The sequence below is a fragment of the Physella acuta genome, unplaced genomic scaffold (assembly GCF_028476545.2).
Source record: "Physella acuta isolate Inbredline_101_S28 unplaced genomic scaffold, ASM2847654v3 ptg001698l, whole genome shotgun sequence".
In the NCBI taxonomy this organism is placed as follows: Eukaryota; Metazoa; Mollusca; class Gastropoda; family Physidae; genus Physella; species Physella acuta.
In genome coordinates, this window is record NW_026733211.1 from 190,323 (window position 1) to 216,966 (window position 26,644).

The following is a 26,644-nucleotide window of genomic DNA, read 5'->3' on the forward strand; positions in this document are numbered from 1 at the left end:
ATAAAAAAAATTAGGTTGAATGTTGTTCTTAATTTGGAAAGTTAATTGATATAAAATTCATTTGTAGATATTTTTGATGTCTCAAAAGATCAATTAAAATTAATCAAAATACAGAAAAATATCTAAATTATCAGTGCCATGGTAAAAAAAAAGGAAAATAAGACTTCTGTAAAGTTTTGATAAAAAATGTTAAAAAATCATATACATTTTTTGTTTAAATTTGCAGAAAGCTCATGATATGAAATATTCATATTTTGCTGTTTTACAAAGAACAAAACGAAAAAACAAAAAATTATTTAATTTGAGTATGTGTGTTTCAAGTGCTATTAAGATAAAGCATGCCTATATATTTAGAAAATGTGATTCAAAAAAAAAGAAAAAAATTAAGAACAAATAAGAAAATATTGGTAGCATGAAGTTTTCTAAAAAAAAAGATTATCTGATGGAAATTAGCATTTAAAATGGAAATTAGCATTTATTAGGTTCTTGTGGTATAAGCATGATGGTACAGGAGAGATTTGTTATACACAAAAAAACATACCAGTGTAGCCTTGTACTGTTCGACTATAGACTAAATTAATCTAAAGTTGAAAAACAAATTTTAGTCCATTAATCTTTTTTGACATCTTGCTTTGTGTTTAAAAGTTATAAAAACATTTAACTTTTTGTATCAACAATTTTCATAAGAAAAAAAAAATCAATTGTTCTTATTTTTAAAATCTTAATACTCTTAATATACAGAAGTATTCCTTCTCAGTGTGTACGTAAAAAAACAAAGAGTAGCTAAAATAAACTTTAAATTTTTAGAAAACAAAGATTTCAAGGTTTTTTTTTTTTTTTGACATGTATGTTATTTTAAAAAATTCTGTTAATGACTAAAAAGGAAGTTAATATTATTTATTTTCACAATGCTTTAGAAATGTAATAATACATTTTTTTCAACAAATTGTTTAGGGATTTTTTATAGATTATACTATGAAGTCCCATTCTTCCAATAATTAATAATAATGACACATTCTTTTAATAAGCCAAACTCCTGAGACTCTATGAAAAAAAAAAAAGTGCAGCAATAATAAATAAACAGTAATATGATATACAAGAGATAGGATTTATGTAATCTAAACATTAGACTAGCATGGCATTACAAATTTTAAAATCCACATTGCAGATCAGCAGCAACTACTACCATTGAGCTCTTTAGTTCAGCAGAGTTACCTAACATGACAATTGATTTCTGGTTTTAACAGACATTTTAGACAATTTTCCAATTTGAAGATCAACATAATTATAACTAGAGAGAAGCTGACTAGATTTTAAAAAAAATTATTAGATAAAAGTTATCAATAAAATCTATTGTATGCAAATATTTACTGCTTAGTAACTTACAGAGTTAACAGATGTACTTTTACCACTCTTTTTTTACATTTAGATGAGTTCATTTAAGGTAAAACCGGGATGTTTGTGCTTTGAACCATAATTTTTTTGTACATTATTTCCTGCCCTTCCATATTTTATATGTACATGGTATAATACAGAACAATTATTTATTATTTACAAATAAATAGCAGATTTCTTAGAAGTGTTAATAAATTAAAGGATGTAGATGAAAATTTACTTGAAAGTATCATCAAGAATTTTCATCTTGTGCACTGTTTATTACATTTCCATTGCTTGATTGTTTTTCCTCGTCATCATCTTTTTCATCTTTATCAACATAAATCACCCTCTCCTGTGGCATGAATTTGTTTCTGTGAACAGATGGCAAGACAACTTCTGCGTTTTCCATAGTCACAGAGAGATACTCATCCAGCGTTCTCTCAGCGCAGTCAGCAATGAAACGGATAAATGGTCGGATGTCCCCATCATTGGCTTGTTGTAGAGTTTCGTAGTATGTCAATCTGTCATTGACCTCTATAGAGACAGGTGGAAAGCCAGCCTCCATTAAAATAAGATTCATTAAGAGGCGTGAGGTGCGTCCGTTGCCGTCGAAGAATGGGTGTATAGCTACTAAACGGTAGTGAGCGAGCGCTGCAAACTCAATAGGGTGGAGAGCGAGGGCTTCTTCAGAGTTGAGCCATTCAATCAGCTGGGTCATGTGATCTTGTAAGTCTCTTGCTGCTGGCGGGATGAAATCTCCTACATAAACCTACACAATGATAAAAAAGAAATTAAAACAAAAGAAATTTCATCCTTGCACAAGAAATTCATTTTGTAGCTGAACATTGAACTAAAACTAAAAAATGGTAGCCTAACTTTGGCTTATTAGTACATGTTTGTCTTGACCCTCAACATCCGGTTATCCCTTAATTAAACTAAAGACAGTGAAGTAGTATTGTACTGCCCTTCCTTCTAGCCTGAAAGTCTTCAGTTTGCTTAAGACCATAGGTTATCTCTTAGCCCACTCACCATTGATTGATTCCCAAACTGAGCCAGAGACAGTAATGGTGAGTGGACATAGTACCAACCACACAATTTCTTCATATGCATAAGTAACAAATACTTACTCCAGTTTATCGGCTTTATTTATTAAAAAAACTGTATCAAAAATGTCTATCTAAAATACTATTTCATTAAAGCATCTGCTTCCAATTTTCAGTTGTTAGTTATTCCCGTAAATAATGTCAAAAGCTTACATTTTTAAAGTTACATAACAAAATTCAGTTACAATATGCCTCACCTGAGTAGTACGAAATCTACCAGCATCGATTGGGTCCACATATCCGAGCACTCGAATATGAATATCTAAGATGTCCTGCAGAGTAAGTCGTCCAACATGTCCAACAAGAGTGCTACAATTGAATTGGAAATACTTCAATTATCTATTATATTATATATAAATTATTATATATAATTTTACATAAGGTTTAACAAAATAAAACAAAAATTTTAAAAAGTTAGATATATAAGCCACCTGTTGATGTAGCTTAGAGCAGCATCAAGTCCAAGAACTTCATTTTGCTCTCTGAGACTCTTGCCTCCAACTGCTACTCTGGTCTCAACGATTGATCGGGTCTGTGCAAGTGTCAGTGTGTTCCCTTCAATGGCATTTGTATGATAAATGTGGGCAAAATATGCTTCCCTTTTAGCTCTTCGTAGCCCCGGATGATGTGGTGGTATGGTATACAGTAATGTTCTTTTTTTGTCCACTCGATTGAAGCGTGCTTGATCTATCTCTTCAACAATGGGACCTAAATTTTTTAAAAATGTAAACAAATGGAATGAAATAAATAAAATGTATACAAGTATAACTAAATTTAAGAGATCTATGTAAAAAGTTGTAGCAGAATGGTGATTTTATGGTATAATTTGATACACAAAAGGGAAGCTATGACAAATATATGACTATTATTTTAAACAAGCAAGTAGAAGTTAAATATTTTAACTTGCAGTATTCAAGATTTATATTTTTTTAAATTACGATACTGACTGTTGTTTATAAAGATTTTTTATTACCTGTGCGTTTTCTATTTTGCAGGGCCCTACCATGTTCAGGGCTATTTTCTAGAGCTATATGATACATGTGGTCAGCTTTCACTATGTCCTTAACATGCCACTCGAGAAACTCTCCAAATGCTGTAAGTATGTCAGCATGAGATGGGTCTAGCGCTAGTGCATGCTGAAATACTTTCATTGCTTTGTCTGTTTTGCCACGGTTTTGAAGATCTAGAGCTATATTCATTGCTGCAACTGCTTCTCGTTTAACATCTATTCAGAAATTTAAAAATTATGTTCATTTTGTTACACACATTATAAGAAATGTTATTGTCCTATGAGACAAAAGCATGAAAACCTGATGTGTAGCTTTGCTAAACTTGTCAACAATATGAAATTATTTTTAATTTAATAGGCCATTATCATTATGTTTTTTTTTAAAGTTCAATAAAAGACATTCTTTATAGAGTGCTAGACTGCTATTGCTCAATCACAATAGCCTGTCTTGCGACATTTACAAAAACACTTCTTGTTAAATGGGAATAATAAACTTTAGGGGCCTATAGAAAAGTATCAACAAATTATTTTGCACAAGTAGGGCCTATATGATTAATTAATAATTATGAATCTATTAAAATGTAGGCCAATGACTTTTAAATTTTTTTTTAAAACTTATTTAGATTAGAGTATTAGACCTACTCAGTTATTTATAATAATTATTAATTAGGCTAACTACATTTGTAACCAATGCACAAACCTTTGCTAGCTGTGAATCTCTGCTTGTATCTCACACTAACTGATGTGTCATAGTAAGTGTGTGGTGAAGAAGAAACATGTTCACAATTTGTATTAGAATCTATGTTAACTTTTTGTTCTAGATTTATGTTGTCATTCTGATGGTCATTTGTAAAACACGGTGGTTGTTGTTTCAACCCATCCTTAAATTTAAACTGCAATGTATCAGTAAAAAGCCCAAGTTTCACTCTTCCGCTGTGCACAGAATGACTTGTTCCTGAGCCTAGTCCAAAGTAAGTCAACAGGAAGCTTAATGCTCCTCTTGGAAAACTTGAGAATACACCGAATGACAACCCGCAAAGAAAAACTGCTGTCACAAAAACAGTAACAACAAATCGAATTCGCATACCCGGGCTATAAATATTAGCAACACTAAAATATATTGTAGACAGCATGTGTTTGTTGATTAAATATAAATCTCTTGGTTCAATATTGTTGTTTTCAGTTAAATAAGTAGCCTTTTTATCATAACTGTATCCATACTTTACAGCTGTATCATCCATTTCCATGACGGATGTTTACATCATCACTTAAGAGTTAATATCAAGTAAGCATGCATGTGTTACCCGCAATGCTAAAATCAAATTTACTTCGTTTTGAATATCACTTGTCAGCTAAACATTTAAAATACTAAATAGCAAGTTTTAAGGAAACGTAGATTAGATCTAAATACAATAGTATACTACTTTGCCTAGCGACTAAAAATGTAGGCCGTACTTAACTTCAGTGTTTCTTCCAGGGGGGCGGTAGACTTTCTTCGCCCCCCCCCACCCGAAGAGATACCTGGAAGAAACTGCTTGATTTGTAGTTGCAATAAAATAAACCAATCTGCGATTTGACTATTAAATGCCGAATGTAGATCTAAATAGATTCTCCTTTACGTATCTGTATCTCCCCGAAATCCGATGCACTTGCAAGGAGCACAAATAGTGAAATACCAACTACCCCCCCCCCCCCCATCGGGACGCAATAGAAACAGAATATACTTTAACTACTGTCCATCCCTTCCCTCCCGGAAGCAATATTAAATATTAAGCCTTATTTAATTTAGTAAACATTATTTACTGTTTTAAAGTTTGTAATAAATAAAATTTCAAATAAACTGAAGGTTTGAGTATTTTTTGTGATATTGCAGAAGATAGTGGATGAGTTGAATTCGCTTACCATTTTTTTTTAAAAGGCCTAGATTCTAGATCTATTTATTATTTCAAAGATAATAAAAACAATCGTTTTAAAATTTAGATATTGGAAATAGATTTCTATATTCAATTCTTTACATTTGAGCACACAAAATGACAATGACACTTGAAACTAACTTGGAAATAACAGATGTTCTTTTAATTAGGGCTAATGCCTAGATTATAAATTTTTATATTTCATCTTTTGAACACTCATTATTGCAGTATGACAACTATTATTGTATTATCAAAGAAAAAAAATACCTAAACAACTAGACTACATCTTTAAACTAAGGCTGTATTAATAACTTAATTGGCCCGTTGAAAAAAAGTTAACTTTTTAAATAACTAAACCCGGCGGTGTATATTTTAATAAACTACATACCAACAGCGTAAACAACATGGTGACGAATCAACGTTTTGACAGGACAGCATTCAACATTATCCTTAAAAAGTAAATAATTTGCTCTTGTTTAGCACTTTATATATGTATGCTCATAAAAATGGAACTATTCTGCTTTTAGCAAACTTTTACGTTATATCTAACTAACTTAACTTTAAATTGACAGATGCGCCAATGGATGGAAGACATCTCTGCAATCTCCCAATGATAAAAAATATAGCCTACTTTTAAAAAAAAATTAAAATATTAAACTATAAAATCAACGAAGCTGATTGCAAAGTCACGTAGGAATATTTATAGTAAAATGTTTTAATAAACCAATCATCTTTACTACAGGAATAAGCTGACACCGTATACACTCAACACTGTCAGTGACACTATTATGTTTACACAACTACACTACTGAGTGCATGTACGCTGAACATTATACACAAGACAACACTAAAAATAATGATTGATACATCCTGTGCTGAAATGGATTCAGCAATGGAAGCTTTATTAGAGGAGGAGCTTTTAGGTGTGAATATTGATGTGGAAATTGATGATAGTTATGATGATCCCAATGAGAATGTCTCGATTCTCCAAAATGCCGAACGCATAGCAGATTTTGAAAAAGCTCTGGATAACATAGTAAGATCCATTTTTAGAGTTAGTATTTGCTAGACTCTGATATGTTTGTTTAATTTCAACTTCTAGACCCTATTTATAATTTATACACATATACATATACACATACACAATTTTTTTTGTAATGTTAATTATTTTACCTCCTTTTTAGTAGTGATTTAGTTGTTGTATGAATTTATTGCTGCTATTACAGGAGCTCCCAGAAGAGGTTGAAGTGTATCTTAATTCACTTCATAGTCAAACAGAACAGATGGAGAAAGAACTGCTGTTGTGTGATGAGGCTCTGCACGGCTTTCCAAACTCACCAGCAGGTTTAGATTTATAATTTTGTTTATACAGTCTCCTTTAAATATATCTTATGATATTAGTTTTATTTTACTAAACTAGTTTTTGTGAGAAATATTTTTGCCTTTCAAAGTTTTGTAATTATTGTTCTCATATACCTAGATATAATTCCTATAGATAGTGTAATACTCTAACAATGAGGCTTATGGACTGGCATGGTTTAGGAGAAACAACTATGCGCTTTCCTGCCTGACTTTCCTATCATAAAAACTTATGATTCATAATTATCACTCACTGCTAGTATTTGATGTAGTTTACCTTGTTTAATTATGCAGAAACTAGCACAGCTGTTGTGGTTTATAGTGATAACAAGTTGTTAGAAGATGCAGCTAAAGAAGCAGGCATGTCATTGGAAGACTTTAGACAAAAGGTAATGTTCCTGATTTCAAATATATATTAGAAAAATTAGTTTACTGTTCTTATTAAGTTGAATGGCTAATGCAACTCGATAGCTAACACACAATTAAGTTATACCTTCCCCATCCCAACTATAACTACAGCACTAACCCAACCCCCATATAAAGTAAGATAAATTTTTCTGATTTAGACATAAAGAAATTTGGTTTTAGATAATTATTCAAACATTATACTAACTAAACTTACTTTGACTTCATTTTTTAAAAATCAAAATGAATAAGCTCTTAGTTTATTAATTTTTAAAATGTTTGCTTTGTATTGTTTTATAACCTGAATAATCTTTGATAGAACTTATTCATTTATTTAAATCTCAACATTTGTTTTATTTACAATTCAGCTTTTGAAGGAAATAGAGCAAGATGATTTTACAGAGGAGATCTTAAATAAAGAATATAATGAATTTGTTGAGCTGCAAAAAGAACTAGCAGAAACAAGAAAAGGAATCAGACAGACTATTAGAAAAGATGATACTTTAAAGGAATTACTGGCTATTGAGGTATGAAGTTAACAAAAATATTATGTTGAGTTAGTTAAAAAATAGTTGCTGGTTATTTTCTTAAGATTTATTCAGAGTTACTCCTTTCCCAATGGCCCCCTTAAAAACATAATAAATTTTGTTAGCTAAAATTTCAGTACCTGTTTTGTTTGTACCTGCAAAAGTTGTACCAAAAGAAATATATTGTGAAATCTCGATTTACATTTTTAAAATTTATCACTCCTCTTATTATTACCTGCCTTTTAAAGCTAATTCTAACAGTACCACCATCAGGAAAAAACTTGATACATTATTGTTTTGCCGTGATTTATAATAAACAATTAGTCTTTTAATACTTTTTTCATTACACAAGAACCTCATTTCAGGTATTTTTATTTCCTTCATTTGAAGGATATTAGGGGTATTAAAATATAGTGTGCATCAAACATTGCTATTTTTCTCATTAGGCCGCTAAGCTTGCCAATAGTCAAGTCCTTCAAGCAATTACAAATGGCCAGTCTGATGTGAACAGTTCGGCACTTCTTCCTATGAATGATGACAAAGATGATTCTGATGGTGAAGAAAAAGGTATGAATACATCTCCAAAATATTTAATTACTTTGTATATTTGCCAGCAATTTCTTCAGGTAAAAAGGTTGGCATTTATGGGACGGTAACTTCAAGTTTTGTTGATGTCTTATTACTTTTCTTGCAATCCAGAGAATCTTTACTTCTACTAGAACCTCAAGTTCAGAAGGGAAGTAAAAAAAATATTATTTCCCTTTATTTCAGCTGGTCCACTTGTGGGTGTTTTAGCCCTGGTTGAAATGAGAGATTTTATACAAAGTCAACTGAAAAAGACTGAAGAGTCTTTTCAACAAAGGGAACGTCAACTTTTAGAGGTAGGAAAAATGTTTAGGTAAAAGATTTTTAATAAAAATGTCAATTACATGCATGTAACAAATTCTTTCAAAACAGATGATCCAAGGGGCAGATAAAGTAGAGTTCATCTATTTCTCTGATCTTTATATATGTTTGGACATTTTAGTCATCTCTCTGTCCAGCTGCCTAGGCTTACACTTTCACCAACAAGTTATGTTATGCTCATAGCTGTGATGACTAATGCTATTCTTAGAAACACTCTTAGAAGTTGGGGGTTTTCATTTTTATTATTTTGTATATTCACAGCATTTTCATCACTATTTCAGCGTCTTTTACCTTTTTAGTCATTTTAATAAAATTATTTGTGAACAAGAAGAATAGTGAAAGAAAAATCATTTAAAAACTGCAATTAATATTTTACGTTAAAATCAAAATCTACATCTACAAATCATCTTATCTGTGTTGTTTTGATTTGAGTTGAGTGAATTGTAAAAAATTGTTTATTAAAATTATTTTTTTTTAAGTCGCTGGAAATCCACACCAGAGAGGAAGAAAAAAGGAGGGCCTGGGAGGAAGAGAGGAAAAGAACTCTACAGCAAAAGGAGGAAGAGGAGAAGGCCAAGATCAAGGAGAAGAACAAGATGAAAGAGGAGATGGTGGCAAAGGAAACAGAGCTGCAGGAGCTGGCGCTAGCCGAGGATTTGAACTACCACCAGGTAGGTGTGAGTTACTGCCAGGTGGGCGTGAACCCACAGGTAAACACAAACTGATACCTGGAGAGTGTGGAACTAGAGCCAGGAATGTGAATGCAAACCAGATCTATGTGAACCACCACTCAATGTGTATGTTCTACTGCTGGGTAGGTGTGAACTACCAAACAGATAGGTGTGAACTACACTCAAGTAGAGGTGAATCACAACCAGATAGATAAAAACTACCCAACACGTACATGTGAACTACCCTCGGGTAGATGTAAACTAGATATCTAGGACTTTGAACAAATAAAAAAAATTACATTTCAAACGTGTAATCAGTAGTTAAGAAATATTTGAAAAATCAAACATTTTTGGAATATTTTATTGTTTTGTATGTGTTTACATGTTAAGTACAAAATATTTCTAGATGGAGGTTGAAAAGCTGGAGAGTTTTCTAAAAGAGGAGAGGTTTCAATATGAGCTGGCACTTAACCATTGGAAGGAGTCATTGTTGGTGACTCAAAACAAGGCAGCCACTGCAATACAGAGGGTTTACAGAGGTTATAGGTCAGGGGTTAGCTTGTACTGTAGCAATCTGTATTAGAGATTATAATTCAAGTAATGTCATTAATGAAGACCCTATGTGGCTATGTTAATTTTGATAACTATTTTTCTGCTGTTATAATTTTAAAATTTATTGTAAATTTTCATGTTTGATAAAATAATAATAATAGGCCTAGAATTTTCTTTATATAATTAAATATTGATCTTTAAAAAACCTAACCTATAATTCATTTGGAACAGAATTCATGCAATTAATTGACTGATTAGGATTAAAATTTTGTTCATTAAGTTAATAATTCTTAGATCCAGTCCACAATTAGTTGAAAATTTATCTTTGATTTAAATAATCCTACATAGATTAAATTGACTTATTAGGAATATAATTTTAATTCATTAAGTTAGTATTTCTTAGATCTCATCTATAACTAATTAGCGCATTGTTTTAATAATTTTACATTGATTTAATATCCAGAACTCGTCGCCTGATGGCTAGACAGATTAAAGATCTTGAGGAGTTGAAGGAGTTGAGGGTAAAGGAGAGATATGCAAAAAGGTTGATGGAGGTGGAGTATGAGATGAAACTGGCCAAGATGTGAGTTGGTTTTATCTTCATTCGTTGAGAACCTGATTATAGTTTTTAAAGAATGTATATTTTAAAATGGCCACTGTTGTGGTGACAATTGTAATTTTTTTAAAAACTAATTTAAAGCATAAAAACATTCATACTGGTTGACGTGGGAGCAGGACATTACTCCCTGTCAACTACCCCACCCCTCAGGTCATCCCCCCCCCCCCCCATCATTACCCCCTAGATCAGTTACTTAGTCTTGGTGTTCATTAAATTAGATAAGATCGAATAATTATTTTTGAAAAGGCTCTACTTTAAAAATATATGTTGTTGTTGTTCTACCATTTTCTGTATTTAGGCCTTAATTTTTTTTTAAATGTTTTTTTTTTTTTTTGTGGTTTTAGAGAAAAAGAAGAAAGAGAGAAAAAAGAAGCTGAGGAAAGAAAACAAAAGGAGGAAGAAGAGAAGAAAAGGCAAGAGGAGATTAAAAGAAAGGAAGAAGAGGCCAGAAAAGCAGAAGTGTCTAGAAAAGAAATGGAGAAAAGAAAAGAGGAAGAAAAACAGGAGGAAGAAAGAAAAAAGAAAGAAGAGGAGAAGAGAAGGAAGGAAGAGGAAAAGAAAAAGAAGGAAGAAGAGAAACAAAGACTGAAAGAAGAAGAAATGAGAAAGAAAGAAGAGGAGAGATTGAAGAAAGAAGAAGCAAAGAAGTTAAAAGAAGCTGAGGATCAAAGAAGAAAGGAAGAGGAAAGGCAGAAAAAAGAAGAACAAAAGAGACTGAAGGAAGAAGAAAAAAGATTGAAAGAGGAAGAAAGGCTAAAAAAGGAACAGGAAAAGAAATTAAAGGAGGCAGAGGAACTAAGAAGAAAGGAAGATGAAAAACAAATTAAAGAAAAATTACAACAGGCAACTCATGCAAAGAACATAGAAGATCAGGTCAACAAAAATGAAAATGCCAAAGCAGAAACAGAAAATAACAGCCTATCAGATAACCAGCCGAATGATGAGTTCCTGGTCTCAACTGATCCACCACCTAGATTCACAGACAAGGACAGTAGATCACACCCTTCTATACTGACAGCAACTAACAGTGGATCCTCCCCTTACACGCCTGTGGCACCAGTGCCTAGACCAGTAGAACCTCCCCCAGTCATGCCAACACTCCCACAACCTGCCCCAGTCATGCCAACACTCCCACAACCTGCCCCAGCCATGCCAACACTCCCACAACCTGCCCCAGCCATGCCAACACTCCCACAACCTGCCCCAGTCATGCCAACCCTCACACAACCTGATCCAGTGGAGCTAATGAGGATAGCCTGGATCAAATCTTGTACCCCATGGAGGTAGGTGCACATCAACATTTAACAAGTAAAGTTCATCCATTTCTGTGGACATGTTACCATATAAAAGAACATGTGATGTATTCAGTGACCAACCTCTGTGGCATCTTACAGTCCCCTTATTTAAGACTTTAAGAAGGGCAGACTCAATAATGTGGTGGGACAGAATTTTATTTATTAGAAATCTGCTTAATTTTTATTTATGGGGGTCAACTCCTTCATTAGTGCCCCTTCGTCATCTCGTTTTTAATTGGTCGGACTATTCTATTGTTTTTACTTCTTAGATCTTCTTGATAAATGGCTATTTCCTAACTTCTACATTTTCTCCTTCCTGTTTGACTTATTTCTAAATATAACCTAGTATGTTTCATCTCAAGCATTTAGGCTGTTCCCTCTCTTTACCCTTTTTAAATTATCCCTGTTAAATACTACCCCATGCTCTATGTCACCTATACATTCTAGACCCAATCATACATTTTTTGTTTATCTACCTTATCCCACTTAAAACTCATGGCCTATGGGCATCCTACTGGCTTTAGCCTGGGTTCCGAACTCAAGAATTTTGTGTTAGAAGTCCTCCCTTTTTTTATCCATCTACACAATTCCACACACTTAAATCTAACTTAAAGTATTTGAATTGTCTTTGAAATGTAACAAGTTATAAAGATGCCCTATGTAAATTTCACTATTTCAATGAATCACATTTGGGATAGAGTTAAAACTGTTATTGCTCAGGTTTTCACCATTGAAAGTTTTCAGAATGAGTAAAACTGTAATGGAGAAATGACACTCCACACCAAGAGTGTACACTGATCTCTAATTGACTTTTTAAAATCTATTCCTTACAGCAAGGTCAGCAATGAACCATGGAAGCTGGTACAAGCCAAACAAAGTCTACACAAGAGACCAACCTCTGCCAAAAAAAAGTTCCCACCCATTGAAGAATCTGTGATACTTACTGTCTCACATTCAGAAACCCTACGTCAAGTTAGTACCATCAATTTAAGTTGACCTGCAATAGAATCGGGTCAAGGGCGGCTGGTGTACATACTATTATAGATACTTTTATTTAATTTTTTTTTATACATTATTTATTAAAAACTTTAGCATATCATTTAAAATGTAGTAACAGTTTTTCTAAGAAATAATTTCAATTTAAAAAGATTGCTCACATTCTGAGCTTATAGTCATAGCTGGAAAAGTTTCATGCAGCTAATTTATATATGTAAAATCCTAAGGCATCATGAAATTTTGAATGTAGGTATGGGAGTATGCATTGAAATCTAAGTGCATCTGTATATGTGTTGGCTTCTGCACTTCCCTTTTACCATCTGATTTAGATGTCATCTTAAAAAATTTTCATGCAGTAATTAACTAATTAATTAACCTGTCCATCTAACCACCTGGTTTAGATGTCATCTTAGAAAATTTACATGCAGTAATTAACTAATTAATTAACCTATCCCCTTAACCATCTGGTTTAGATGTCATCTTAGAAAATGTTCATGCAGTAATTAATTAACCTGTCCACTTAACCATCTGGTTTAGATGTCTTCTTAGAAAATTATGATGCAGTAATTAATTAATTAATTAACCTGTCCACTTAACCATCTGGGTTAGTTGTCATCTTAGATAATTTTCATGCAGTAATTAACTAATTAAATAACCTGTCCACTTACTTAACCATCTTATTTAGATGTCTTCTTAGAAAATTTTCATGCAGTAATTAATTAATTAATTAACCTGTCCACTTAACCATCTGGTTCAGGTCTCCTCCGTGGCACTGGTAGACTTGCCAGCTTGTTCTCTGTCCACCCTGGCCCAGTGCTGGTCACTCAAACACCTGACTGTCAGCAACTGTGGCCTTGTCTGTCTGGACGGCATAACTCAGTGTAAACACCTGACGTATGTCAACGCTGAGGTGAGCACCTAATCTTTGCTGGGCACACATTTTAAATTTAATTAATTAAAAAAATAATAAATGCTATTCCACCACATTAAAGGAATAGCTATAGAACTGCGTTAAAAATAGCCTTCATATTGTCCAGAATTTGGTTTTAGTCCAATTTATCTTGCCCATATCTTGTTTATTTAATTAAGACAGAATATTTGTATTTTATACACACATAATTTGTAGTTAAAAATGCCTTAAATTGTAAAATATATAAAAAAAAGTTTTTAAACAAAAATTTTTATAAGCGGTGAAAAGGTATATTTCAAATTTTATCAATATTGGTTTATAAAGCCTGGGTTTTTAATCTTAGTATTTTCAAATGTATCTATATTTCAAGTTTTCTTTTATTTTAATTCTTAATTAAATGATACAAATATAGATAACTTCACATTGTATAATGTTATTACTATTTGGAATAACGCATTTTTAAGTAATTGCTACTGATCAAAATTTTGGGATAATCACTTTTCAGTTTTGGGAAATGAGGTTTAATATAAATCTAATAAATAATGCCCAAAACTATTCTAGAGAGCTTTGCAGTCTGTGCTGTATTAGTTTAGCACACATTGAATATGTTGCCCTGAAGGTGTGTAATAGTTTAGCACACATTGAATATGTTGCCCTGAAGGTGTGTAATAGTTTAGCACACATTGAATATGTTGCCCTGAAGGTGTGTAATAGTTTAGCACACATTGAATATGTTGCCCTGAAGGTGTGTAATAGTTTAGCACACATTGAATATGTTGCCCTGAAGGTGTGTAATAGTTTAGCACACATTGAATATGTTGCCCTGAAGGTGTGTAATAGTTTAGCACACATTGAATATGTTGCCCTGAAGGTGTGTAATAGTTTAGCACACATTGAATATGTTGCCCTGAAGGTGTGTAATAGTTTAGCACACATTGAATATGTTGCCCTGAAGGTGTGTAATAGTTTAGCACACATTGAATATGTTGCCCTGAAGGTGTGTAATAGTTTAGCACACATTGAATATGTTGCCCTGAAGGTGTGTAATAGTTTAGCACACATTGAATATGTTGCCCTGAAGGTGTGTAATAGTTTAGCACTCATAAGATGTGGTTGTTCCCACAGCACAACAACATTGAATATGTCGACCTGAAGGATCTGGGCAGTCTACAGGTAGTGAGGCTTGCCCACAACAAACTTAATCTCATCCATGGATTAACCGGATGTATTAATCTCAGGTGGCTGGACTTGAGTCATAACTCTATCACCAGAATCTGTGAGTTGTTTTTTTTTAATTCTTTTAACATTTTGTTACAGTTTTTTGTAGTAAAAAGACTTTTTGGCTGTGGGGTATAGAATGTAGGCACTGGGTTCTGGGTTTATTTTGTGGGAGTCAATCACAGGTCATGAGAACATCCCATAACCCATCCTGTTATAAGGACTTATTGATACTAAGGTTGAAGTCGAACCAGTTTGTCAACAAAAACAAACCTCTTCTGAATCTCCCAATAAATGGCAACAAACTTTACTTAGGCCTATAACTTTAAAATTCCAAAAAATATCTTACATTTTATAATTTATTGAAATTTAATTACATTTCTTTTCCCTTTCCCATATTTTTCTTTAATTAGTATCACTAAATGTCATCACTAAATCTTTGCATTGTACCACTTTGTTTTGTGTCATCTGATCTTACATCTTTAAGACCTGTATCACTAAATCACTAAACATTTTAGCATTTTATCAGTGAATCATGTACCACTACCTCTTATATGACTAAATCACATATAAATAAATCAAATATCCCTTAACCATATGTCACTAAATGTTGTTTTGCTCAATCACAAATAACATTTCACTCATCTCAAATCAGTTATCCCATATCACATATTGCTAAATCTGGTATAACAAATCACATATCACTAAATCTGGTATGACAAATCACAAATCTTATATCACAAATCACATACCACTAAATCTGGTATCACCAATCACTTATCACTAAATTGTATCACTTATCATTATATATGGTATCACTTATCACTAAATCTGGTATCACCACTCACATATCACTGAAACTTGTATATCACCAATCACTTATCACTGAAACTTGTATATCACCAATCACTTATCACTGAAACTTGTATATCACCAATCACTTATCACTGTGAAGCTGGTCTGGGTGCCTTACGTCGCATACACACCCTCAACCTGTCCCATAACCAGCTGGTCAGCAGTGATGGAGTAGACGAGGCCGTCACGCTTCAACAGCTTGACCTCTCCCACAACTTCCTGCAGCATTTTACTGGCATTGGCAAGCTTTGTTTACTGACTGAGCTGAATTTGTCTTCTAACAACTTGCTTGAGGTTTGAACTCAGCCCATTTATTATTATCTTATTTTAACTATAAAATGTTATTTGTTTCTTTTAAAATTGAATTGAGAAAGTTTTTTTTAAAACATGTATTAGAAATTTTAAAAACTTTTGAAGATTAGTGGTAAGCCTCAAGTGGTGAATAGAATATTTTTTAGGTATCTCTCCAGAACAAAGTCGAAAAAATATAATTTATGTAGAAAATATATAATTTTAACCAGTGTCTGCCTCTCCCACCTTGGAGTTTCATATCCCGCTTCCTCCCCCCCCCCCTCCCCACCACCAGAGAAAAAGGTCTGGAAGAAACCCTAGTGGTTAGGTAAAGCAAATATAAAAATGTGGGTAATTTAAAATTTTGTCTTTTTTACAGAATCTTTCAAATAGATTAAATTAAAAACAACTTTGTGTGTGTGAAGGTTATGACATTAATTAAATATTAATCCATTCATCATGTGACCTTGACCTTCCTCCACAGGTGCCAGAACTAAAGAACCAGGTGCTACTGCAGTATTTGAATCTGCATGAGAACAGCATTAGTTCATTGTTAGACTTTGGAAAATATTGGATGCCACTTCTGTGCCACTTAGATTGCGGTGAAAACCTGTACGTTCATTTTCAGGATAATTTTTATAATGTATATTGATTTTGACAGGAACATTTTTAAGAATAAAATATAAATTTTTAGTTTATTTTTTAAAATACTTTGTTTCATTTTTATCAATGTTCAAATATTTAGTATATTTTTTAATTGGCTAAGTACTAAATATTGAATTAGTTTTATCTTTTTGTTAAATAGAAAATTAAAATTTAAAATTTTTGTTGTGTTAAATTTTTATTTGCATTAATTTTTCTAGCATAGAACAAACCCAAGGGATGGATCACTTAATTATGCTGGACTACTTAGACCTCAGTCTTAATCAAATAACTGGTAATTATACAACTGTTAAAAACATTTTCATATTGATATTTTTAATTATGAAACAAAACTTTAATTAAGAGCATTCACTTTCATAATTAGCATTTTCAATTCTTTTATTGATTTTCTAACTGTGGCTAATGTTTAAAGTGAGGATATTAATTATAAATTAAGGAATGGATATTTATATCTATTGTTTGTCAATTTAATTTTTTATTTCAATTTATTTATAGTCTTAAAACTTTAATAACAATATTAATATTATTTTCTTCTGCTGAAGAGTTAACTGGATTAACCAATGGTTTGAAGTGTAACAGACAGCTCAGGACATTATTGGTTGATGGGAACCCATTGCTGGATGTATATGCAGATGAGTACATGTAGGTCAAAGGTTACATTTATAATGTGTCATATGTTAAATAAAAGTGTCCAGTTTTAGTTGCCAAATCACTATTTTTTTTATATGTTGATATTGTTTGTTGTGAATGATCAGATTGGTGCATAATGTTTGTTATTACATTTTTAAAATAGTTTGTGTAGTCATTTTAATTTTTTTCAGCTTTTAATCAAATTAGTTTTCTATAGTTTTGATGTACACAGCATTAAAATATAACCTCACTACTGCTATAATTACTGAACATTCCAGAAGTCATACAATGAAAACCCTGCCCTTTCTAAAATCATTGAATGGGGAGCCCTTTGAGTCACACCATATTGAAAATTGGGTTCCAGAAAATAAGGAATTTTATGAAATGTGCGCAGCTCAAATCAAACTTCATCAGAGCCTGAAAATGGATTTTGAGAACCAAATAAAGTAAGTTTTTTTTAATAGAACATCAATCTGGGTAAGACAGCGCTCATGAGTGGTAGAGTAAATGATTGAATTGAACTCCTTGTTAGGGCACGTATAGTGTATCTCTTACCATCCAATGAACAGTCCTAATTACATGTACCTAATTTATGATGCGGCTCCATAGAAAGAATAGGTCTTGATATTACTCTTGTTATTTTTACTTAATAATTATTAATGTCATTAAACTTTTACAAAAAATTGAGTGTATATAGTTTTTATTTTTAATTTTATTACATTGATGAGAACATTTTTTTAAAACTTACAGCACAATACTATCTGGATCAGCTGCTAGTATGGAAACTGTGTGCAATGTTTATTACTCCTATTGTGATATTTCCTACAAAATGGCGACAGAGCATCGGAATTCGCACGAGTATGGCAACACTCCCAACATAACTGTCAGTATTGAAGGCTTAAATAGTAAAAATTTATCTGGCAACACATCAAAAACCACTCCAAAACTTCATTCAGTGGATGCATTGCAAAAAAATTTGAACAGCCAATCTGGCAAGCCTGACTCTATTGTCCCTGGCAGCTTGCAGAATGGAGAAAGTAAAAAAAACAACCAAGGTAAATCAGCAACTAAGACTGTTTTGAAATCTAAGCCAAAAATTGAAGAGTCATCCAGTTCTTCAGAAGAATCATCCTCTGACACAGAGGGCAACATTGTGATAAACGGAGGGGTCAAAGTTCATCAACCCCACCCACCCCCTTCATCTTCTGGCATGTTGTACTTGAGTGAAAAAGACAAATTCAACATGGCCATCTCTGGGAATTCCCACACCTCACTGGCGGGGTCCCAGGTAGGGGAAAACTCCAACAACAATCAGTCAAGCGTCAGGATGACTGATTCAAGTCACGTGACTTCTAGTCTACTTCACCCTGCCACTACCAGTGGAAAGGACAAATTTAATTTTGCGTTTCTGCAACAGACAGGTCAGATTTATACTGACCACAACAAAAGTGCAATATTACAGGACAACTTTGCCCAACCAAGCAAGGCTGGTCAGCTTCCAGGCAGGATGGATTTAGCCGGAGTAGCCACAGTGGTTAAATCTGATGGTCCAGCTAGCAAGGTGGCTGAGAGTAACCAGGAACTTATGTAAGTTAGATTATATTGTAACTAGCTTTTTTAAAATTTTATTTGTATGCATGTAGAATTGCTTCCATTCTATTTTCATTTAAAAAACATAAGGTTTTTATTTGTGTTTTTTTTTTAATTAAGCAGTAAATGTTTGTAAAGTTTATTACAAAAAAGCAAACCAGAGACTTTCATGTTAAGTAGTTGTAAGCTCTACCATTTGACCACAGCTTTCCATTAAAAAAAAGAAAAATAAAGTGGTAAAAAAAACCTCTATTGAAAAGATCATTGGCACATTAGGATTTATTATTTGTGTATGGAAACTAAAAATATTTTTAAGCTGTTGCAAGTTTTAAAATTTTTTATTTGTTTTAAAAAAAAAAAAAATAATATGATACATTGCAGGAATTTCTCATTAAACATTTTGTGTCAACTCTTTTAAAATAAAGTTTTAAACAAAATCATGTCTATCAGGTATGAAAGCTTGGACATGGATAAACTGGTCGATGTGGATATGGATATGGAAGATCTAGATTTTGATATAGATAAATATCTGGATGTTGGAGAGCTGGATGAAGTAAGATAACTCTGAATACTTTTTTTGTTGTTGTTGGTGAAACTTTTATGAGATCATATTTTTGTTAATGTCTTACAACCTTTTATACAGAAACCTTATCGATCTGTATGCTGAAACTGGCACTATACATTTCCAGATTTAAAAACAATTCTGTATTTGCCATTTCTTTCTGTAGTGGTTATAATGAATATTTGACTTCCTCAGTATCTGGATGATGTCTGGCGTCCATCAGATGTTCCCCAGCTTCCACAGAGGTCAGTTTCTTCTTGTAATACATTTCTCATTACGTAAAAGTTTGTTTTTAATATGTGTTACAACTTACTATGATTTGAATATTTTTAAAACATTTATAGACTAGGATAGTTTTCAAATTTATGACTAGGTAATTATTATAAATTAAATATTTTAAATTCTAATTATAAAATTTAAGTTAATTTTTTTAATCAAAAATGAAGTTTTTCAAAAAGAAATATTTGTTGAAATAAGTTGCCAGAAAATGTAGAATTTAGATTAAAAGCTATTTTCACACGTTTCATTCAATTTAATTTATACATTTAATTCAATATATATATATATATATATATATATATATATATATATATATATATATATATATATATATATATATATATATATATATATATATATATATTTGCAATTTTAAAATGCAAGTTCATTTATTAGTTTCTTAATTATTAACAGACTAAATTTTTAAAATGTATTTTTATTTTTAAATTTAGTTCATATCCTGTGCTTAAGAAAATCAACTCTAATGAGAATTGGAATGCACATACCAGTTTCACCCCCACACCCCCTGATCAACCAGTGGAGGCATGGAGAGAGATGTCGTTCAAAGAATTAAGGGAAAATAACTCCCAACCTTTGGCAGTTATGTCCCCTAGCAGTCAACCTTCACCTTATCCTTCCTCAGTGGCCAGTGGTAGTGTCAGGTCAAAGAGGGAGGAGTTATCAGAGGAATGGTAAGCAGCACATCCACACACCACTGCACCCTTACATTTCCACCCTAACCCTTACATTTCCTACCCTTACATTTACACCCTTACCCTTACATTTCACACCCTTACCTTTACATTTCCTACCCTTACATTTACACCCTTACCCTTACATTTCACACCCCTACCTTTACTTTTCCTACCCTTACATTTACACCCTTACCCTTACATTTCACATCCCTACCTTTACTTTTCCTACCCTTACATTTCTTATCCTTACATTTCCTACCCTTACATTTACACCCTTACCCTTACACCCTTACCCTTACATTTCAAACCCTTTCCTTTACACTTTACACCCTTACCCTTACATTTCACACCCTCATCCTTTGTCTTTCATGTCATGTATTAGATTGCTCTCTAGTGAAAGCTGCAGACTCTGAAAAGTTTAAAATTCCTGCTCTTTAATCAGTTATATCCCATTGCAATGTGTGCTGTCTAGTTGAGTGGTGATGTGAGGTAAAACTTGAGGGTGTAGGATACTTCAAGTCAAGAGACAATTCACATCATTAACCATTTCTGACTTTGGTTTTATAGGAAAATGTGGTCAATTAATTATGTATAATCATGTTCATAATTCATCTTTTTCAAAAATAAAGAGCAGGGAACAGCAGGTTATGGTTGATAAATATAATTTACAACACAAGCAAACTTGGTTTTTAAAATCTACTATATTTTGGTAAAAGAGTTACCATTTTGGACCTAATGTTCATCTGCTTCTGTTACTTCAGGGATAGTGTGGTCAGTTCTGTGCCCAGCTGATATTGGTATAAAATAACATTAAATAGTGCCTGTTCTCTTGCTTAGCTGAACTTGATATTACTAGTGTTAACAGTGTGGAACTTGAACTGCCTGAGTGTCATACTTGTAACTCTCTGTCATACTTGCAGGGGTTTCAAGGACTCCAGAACCACAGACATGATGCTGGCTCGTGCCAAAAAGATGAAGTACAACGCTGAGAGGAGGAAAAAACTCAGCAAACTGGGTGTGTTTTGTTTGACATAACTTTACAGCACTATCAAGCTTTTTTTAATTATTGTCATGCTCATTGGATGGTGACCGCTGGACCAACTGACATTTTTACAATCTGATAGACTGACCACTGGCATTATTTACGATCTGACCACTTGACTTGCTGAAATAGCTAACAACAATTATTTTCCTCAACTCATCAGATCCCCAGCAAAGGCTTCAGCTGTTCAGAAAGTTGGAGGAATCTGGAAAAGTTTTGTCTGTTCGTCCACCCCACCCCAAAGTCCTACCAAGAAAGGAATATTTTCAGGGTATTCACCTTCAGTTATATGTTTTTGTTTTTAAAAAGTTATTCCTGATGAGCCATATTTAAACAGAAACTATGTTATTCTTTCATTAAGCAGTTGTTGTTTTTTTTTGTTGTAATGTGTAATTTATTCTTACCCTTTTTGAATTGATGGTTATTAGGGCAGTTGAGGTGGAATTTATCTGATTCTGTGACCTTGGCATGTGGAGGGATAGTGTAGTAAGGTGCCTTTAATTTCTTAGGGCTGGGTGGATTCAAGGACATTCTATAGACTTGAGTCTTGTATCCAGGCTTGAGACTTTAGGGTTAGCAGTCATGGGCTCTAACATGAGACCAGTCAAATACCTTGCCGTATAGTTACATACAAGTTAGTTGCATGTGTAATCTTCTAGTAAAAATTTTTCTGTTAGCAGTCATGGGCTCTAACATGAGACCAGTCAAATACCTTGCCGTATAGTTACATACAAGTTAGTTGCATGTGTAATCTTCTAGTAAATTCTTCTGTTAGCAGTCATGGGCTCTAACATGAGACCAGTCAAATACCTTGCCGTATAGTTACATACAAGTTAGTTGCATGTGTAATCTTCTAGTAAATTCTTCTGTTACCAGTCGACCATCAGGCCAGTCAGATACCTCACCATATAGTTTACACACTAGCTAGTTGCCTGTGTAATCTTCTAGAAAATTCTTCTGTTAGCAGTCATATGCTGTACCATCAGACCAGTCAAATATATTGCCATATAGTTAAACATACATTAGTTGCCTGTGTAATCTTCTAGTAAATTCTTCTGTTAGCAGTCATATGCTGTACCATCAGACCAGTCATATATCTTGCCATATAGTTTACACACTAGCTAGTTTCCTGTGTAATCTTCTAGTAAATTCTTCTCCCTCTTGCAGCCAGGGAGGAGGAGATCCATCGTGAGGATCTGGACAAGAGGGTGGAGGATCACACGCGAGTACACAGAACATTTGAGTGGATTCACACACAAGTTGGGGACTATCCGATATCCAGCTCAAGGATTAATCCAGGGTGTGTTGTCATTTCTGTAATCATTTCTCAGATAAATATACGATATTGTAATGGATTACCAGGTCTAGGATAAACCTTAGTGTATGTGTTTAGTAAGACCATGACGAATATTACACTTATTAAGCTATTATTAACTTATGAATTAGTTAATTATTAAGCCACTATTCAGGCATTTTTATAGGAATTGTTTACAACAAGAATATTGCAATTGGATATTATTTAGAGTTGCAATACAATAGGTAAACCCAAGGTCTGTTGTGGGTTAAGTGTGAGGCTGCATCTTTTCATTCACTATCTCAAGGAACATTTTAATATGATCCTAACTAGCCAGCACCTAAACCTTGGAGTTAGGAAAATACATTTTATATGTAGTTTTAGAATTATGCGATTTGAAAAACATTTCTCTTTAAATTGGAAAATAGCCTTCATTTTTTAACTTTGTCCACATGAAAATCTAATTGCCACAATTTAATTTAAAATATTTCTTGGTTACCTCTCTTTGGTTAAAGAGCATATGGATTATCTAGCCTACCGATACACAAATTTATTTGGTTACTCCCCCTTTCCCTTTGTTTGGTTTGTGGATGGTCCATTCATGTTGAAAGCTGGTTGGCTAGTAATTTAATTATTTTATATACGGTAATAATCAAGGGTCTTTTGTTAATTAATTTGGTCATTTAATTAATATTTACACTTTACAGACAAAGCAACTCCAATAAAATAGACAATGTTATGAACAAGATGAATGAACTGGGCAAAACACAGGATCTTAGAAAGGTAGGCAGAAAATCCATTGCAGTTTGTGAATCATTGAGGGTCATCCATAAAACACATCACTCCTGGAAGGAGAAGGGGGTTGCTTTTAAAGTGTGGTGATGGGGAGTGGGGGATGTTTTAAATTAATCTAAATGGTTAATTTAATTTTTAATTTCAACCTCAGTAAATTACTGGTCTGGTTACCTGGCTCGTTCTTTGTTGTCATATCACAATTAGAATCACAACAATTGTATTTTTGTTTAACTGTCCAGGCAAGTCCACTGTCTGACCACCATGGCTCATTCTTTGTTTTCATATCACAATTAGAATCACAACAATTGTATTTTTGTTTAACTGTGCAGGCAAGTCCACTGTCTGACCACCATGGCTCATTCTTTGTTTTCATATCACAATTAGAATCACAACAATTGTATTTTTGTTTAACTGTCCAGGCAAGTCCACTGTCTGACCACCATGGCTCGTTCTTTGTTTTCATATCACAATTAGAATCACAACAATAGTATTTTTTTTAACTGTGCAGGCAAGTCCACTGTCTGACCACCATGGGTTATTCTTTGTTTTCATATCACAATTAGAATCACAACAGTTGTATTTTTGTTTACCTGTCCAGGCAAGTCCACTGTCTGACCACCATGGATTATTCTTTGTTTTCATATCACAATTAGAATCACAACAATTGTATTTTTGTTTAACTGTCCAGGCAAGTCCACTGTCTGACCACCATGGCTCATTCTTTGTTTTCATATCACAATTAGAATCACAACAATAGTATTTTTTTTAACTGTGCAGGCAAGTCCACTGTCTGACCACCATGGGTTATTCTTTGTTTTCATATCACAATTAGAATCACAACAATTGTATTTTTGTTTAACTGTCCAGGCAAGTCCACTGTCTGACCACCATGGGTTATTCTTTGTTTTCATATCACAATTAGAATCACAACAATTGTATTTTTGTTTAACTGTCCAGGCAAGTCCACTGTCTGACCACCATGGGTCATTCTTTGTTTTCATATCACAATTAGAATCACAACAATTGTATTTTTAACTGTCCAGGCAAGTCCACTGCCTGACCACCATAGCACATTCTTTGTTTTCATATCACAATTAGAATCACAACAATTGTATTTTTAACTGTCCAGGCAAGTCCACTGCCTGACCACCATGGCTGATTCTTTGTTTTCATATCACAATTAGAATCACAACAATTGTATTTTTGTTTAACTGTCCAGGCAAGTCCACTGTCTGACCACCATGGCTCATTCTTTGTTTTCATATCACAATTAGAATCACAACAATTGTATTTTTAACTGTCCAGGCAAGTCCACTGTCTGACCACCATGGTTCAACTTCTAACATGTTTGCCACCAGTCAGATGAGGAGGTACTCACTGGGAGAAGATTACAGTAAGTTTCATCATGAGTGGGATTGTGGGCATTATTTTATGTATGTCTGGTTTTTTTGGTGAATATCGTGAGTTTCATCATGAGTGGGATTGGGGGCATTATTTTATGGATGTCTGGCTTTTTGGTGAATATAGTGAGTTTCATCATGAGTGGGATTGTGGGCATTATTTTATGTATGTCTGGTTTTTTTGGTGAATATCGTGAGTTTCATCATGAGTGGGATTGGGGGCATTATTTTATGGATGTCTGGCTTTTTGGTGAATATAGTGAGTTTCATCATGAGTGGGATTGTGGGCATTATTTTATGTATGTCTGGTTTTTTTGGTGAATATCGTGAGTTTCATCATGAGTGGGATTGTGGGTATTATTTTATGGATGTCTGGCTTTTTTGGTGAATATAGTGAGTTTCATCATGAGTGGGATTGGGGGCATTATTTTATGGATGTCTGGCTTTTTGGTGAATATAGTGAGTTTCATCATGAGTGGGATTGTGGGCATTATTTTATGGATGTCTGGCTTTTTGGTGAATATAGTGAGTTTCATCATGAGTGGGATTGTGGGCATTATTTTATGTATGTCTGGCTTTTTGGTGAATACAGTGAGTTTCATTATGAGTGGTATTGTGGGCATTATTTTATGGATGTTTGGCTTTTTGGTGAATATAGTGAGTTGCATCATAGAGGTAATTTGGTGGCATTAATTTTTATACATCACATTAGCTAGGTCTGATTATTTGTTTTAGTGGGAAGATGAACATTTAGCACATTGTTGATTTGTTATAGCTATTTCCCTTTGTTCCATGTATATGGGGTTGAAAATAGCCTTGTCTCCCATTTTGATTCTAAATGTATTTGAGTTAACAATACTCAACTGTTAAACCAAAAATATTCCCAAAAATATCCTTTTAATTTACTAAAACAGTCATTTAACAATTTTATTTCTACAGCAAGCCAAACGCCCACACTGCCACCAATCAATATGAAGGAAAGGATTTCATTCCGGGACGCGCCAATACAAAGAAGTGGCGGATGGGGTGGAGGCAAGAAACGGAATTCAAAAAATTAAAAATTCCACCTTAAAATTAACTCGACATTGAACCAACTTTCTTCCCCGTCCCATCTGTGATTTATTTTTAACTAATGTCACATTGACCTCAAGACAGACTCTACATTAATTAATTAGACAGACTAATTAACTACTGAGGTTATGACATTACTTTTCTTTACCAAACAGGAAGTAACTATTCCTATCGTTGACGTTACAGATGTTTCCTGTTTTGTTATCACAAATGTTTACCACCATCTGTTTTATAATCATGAAGTGAAAATGTCGAAATTATGATGAGAAAGAGTTGACCTATTGACTTACATTTGACCTATGTATTTTACATATACACATAGGCCTGCTGACCACATATGGACCGGTGAGGTATGATCTGATGCCAACGTTTTACATTTTGACCAACGTATATATGGACATAAACAGACAAATAAATACCATATTTTTAAATGTGGATGTGATATAATTTAAAATTTTTAAATAGCCTAAACACTAATGCTTGTCTTGAGATGTTAACAGCAAGGCTAAGTCTATCCAATCACAATGTTCTGTTTTATTGAACAAATATTTATGGTCCATTATGAAAATATCATTTCATTAACAGTTCAAAAATTTTCATAGTGAATTTATTCAATA

General features: G+C 33.2%; 2 protein-coding genes across 2 annotated transcripts; one reads left to right on the forward strand and one right to left on the reverse strand.

Annotated features, from left to right (window-relative positions):
- Window positions 1-139: 139 nt before the first annotated feature.
- LOC131929952 (protein adenylyltransferase FICD) lies at window positions 140-4,757 on the reverse strand. The gene is made up of 5 exons (XM_059286336.1): window positions 4,190-4,757; window positions 3,454-3,705; window positions 2,912-3,188; window positions 2,678-2,789; window positions 140-2,146 (listed from the first exon to the last, which is right to left on the reverse strand). The coding sequence occupies exons 1-5, from the start codon at window positions 4,734-4,736 to the stop codon at window positions 1,628-1,630; spliced, it is 1,707 nt and encodes a 568-aa protein (XP_059142319.1). The 5' UTR covers window positions 4,737-4,757; the 3' UTR covers window positions 140-1,627.
- Window positions 4,758-5,771: 1,014 nt separating this feature from the next.
- Window positions 5,772-26,644, forward strand: LOC131929948 (leucine-rich repeat and IQ domain-containing protein 1). Its single transcript, XM_059286332.1, has 29 exons — window positions 5,772-5,859; window positions 6,145-6,438; window positions 6,629-6,746; window positions 7,056-7,150; window positions 7,535-7,693; window positions 8,140-8,260; window positions 8,465-8,574; window positions 9,079-9,270; window positions 9,677-9,816; window positions 10,286-10,405; window positions 10,786-11,724; window positions 12,570-12,708; window positions 13,490-13,642; window positions 14,768-14,918; window positions 15,816-16,009; window positions 16,491-16,618; window positions 16,870-16,943; window positions 17,212-17,311; window positions 17,578-17,745; window positions 18,050-18,886; window positions 19,340-19,442; window positions 19,647-19,696; window positions 20,183-20,422; window positions 21,346-21,440; window positions 21,631-21,738; window positions 22,635-22,767; window positions 23,469-23,544; window positions 24,862-24,949; window positions 25,896-26,644. Exons 2-29 carry the CDS (start codon window positions 6,259-6,261, stop codon window positions 26,012-26,014), a joined length of 5,130 nt encoding a protein of 1,709 aa, XP_059142315.1. The 5' UTR covers window positions 5,772-5,859; window positions 6,145-6,258; the 3' UTR covers window positions 26,015-26,644.

Bases quoted from the DNA above. Each gene is read 5' to 3' on its own strand.
- LOC131929948 (XM_059286332.1), top strand. From the start codon at position 6,259: ATGATTGATACATCCTGTGCTGAAATGGATTCAGCAATGGAAGCTTTA. The intron at 6,747-7,055 runs GTTTAGATTTAT...TTAATTATGCAG, and splicing joins CTTTCCAAACTCACCAGCAG to AAACTAGCACAGCTGTTGTG. The intron at 16,619-16,869 runs GTACGTTCATTT...TAATTTTTCTAG, and splicing joins TTAGATTGCGGTGAAAACCT to CATAGAACAAACCCAAGGGA.
- LOC131929952 (XM_059286336.1), bottom strand. From the start codon at position 4,736: ATGGAAATGGATGATACAGCTGTAAAGTATGGATACAGTTATGATAAA. The intron at 3,189-3,453 runs GTAATAAAAAAT...TAAAAAATTTAG, and splicing joins GCAAAATAGAAAACGCACAG to GTCCCATTGTTGAAGAGATA. The intron at 2,147-2,677 runs GTGAGGCATATT...ATCATTGTGTAG, and splicing joins GTAGATTTCGTACTACTCAG to GTTTATGTAGGAGATTTCAT.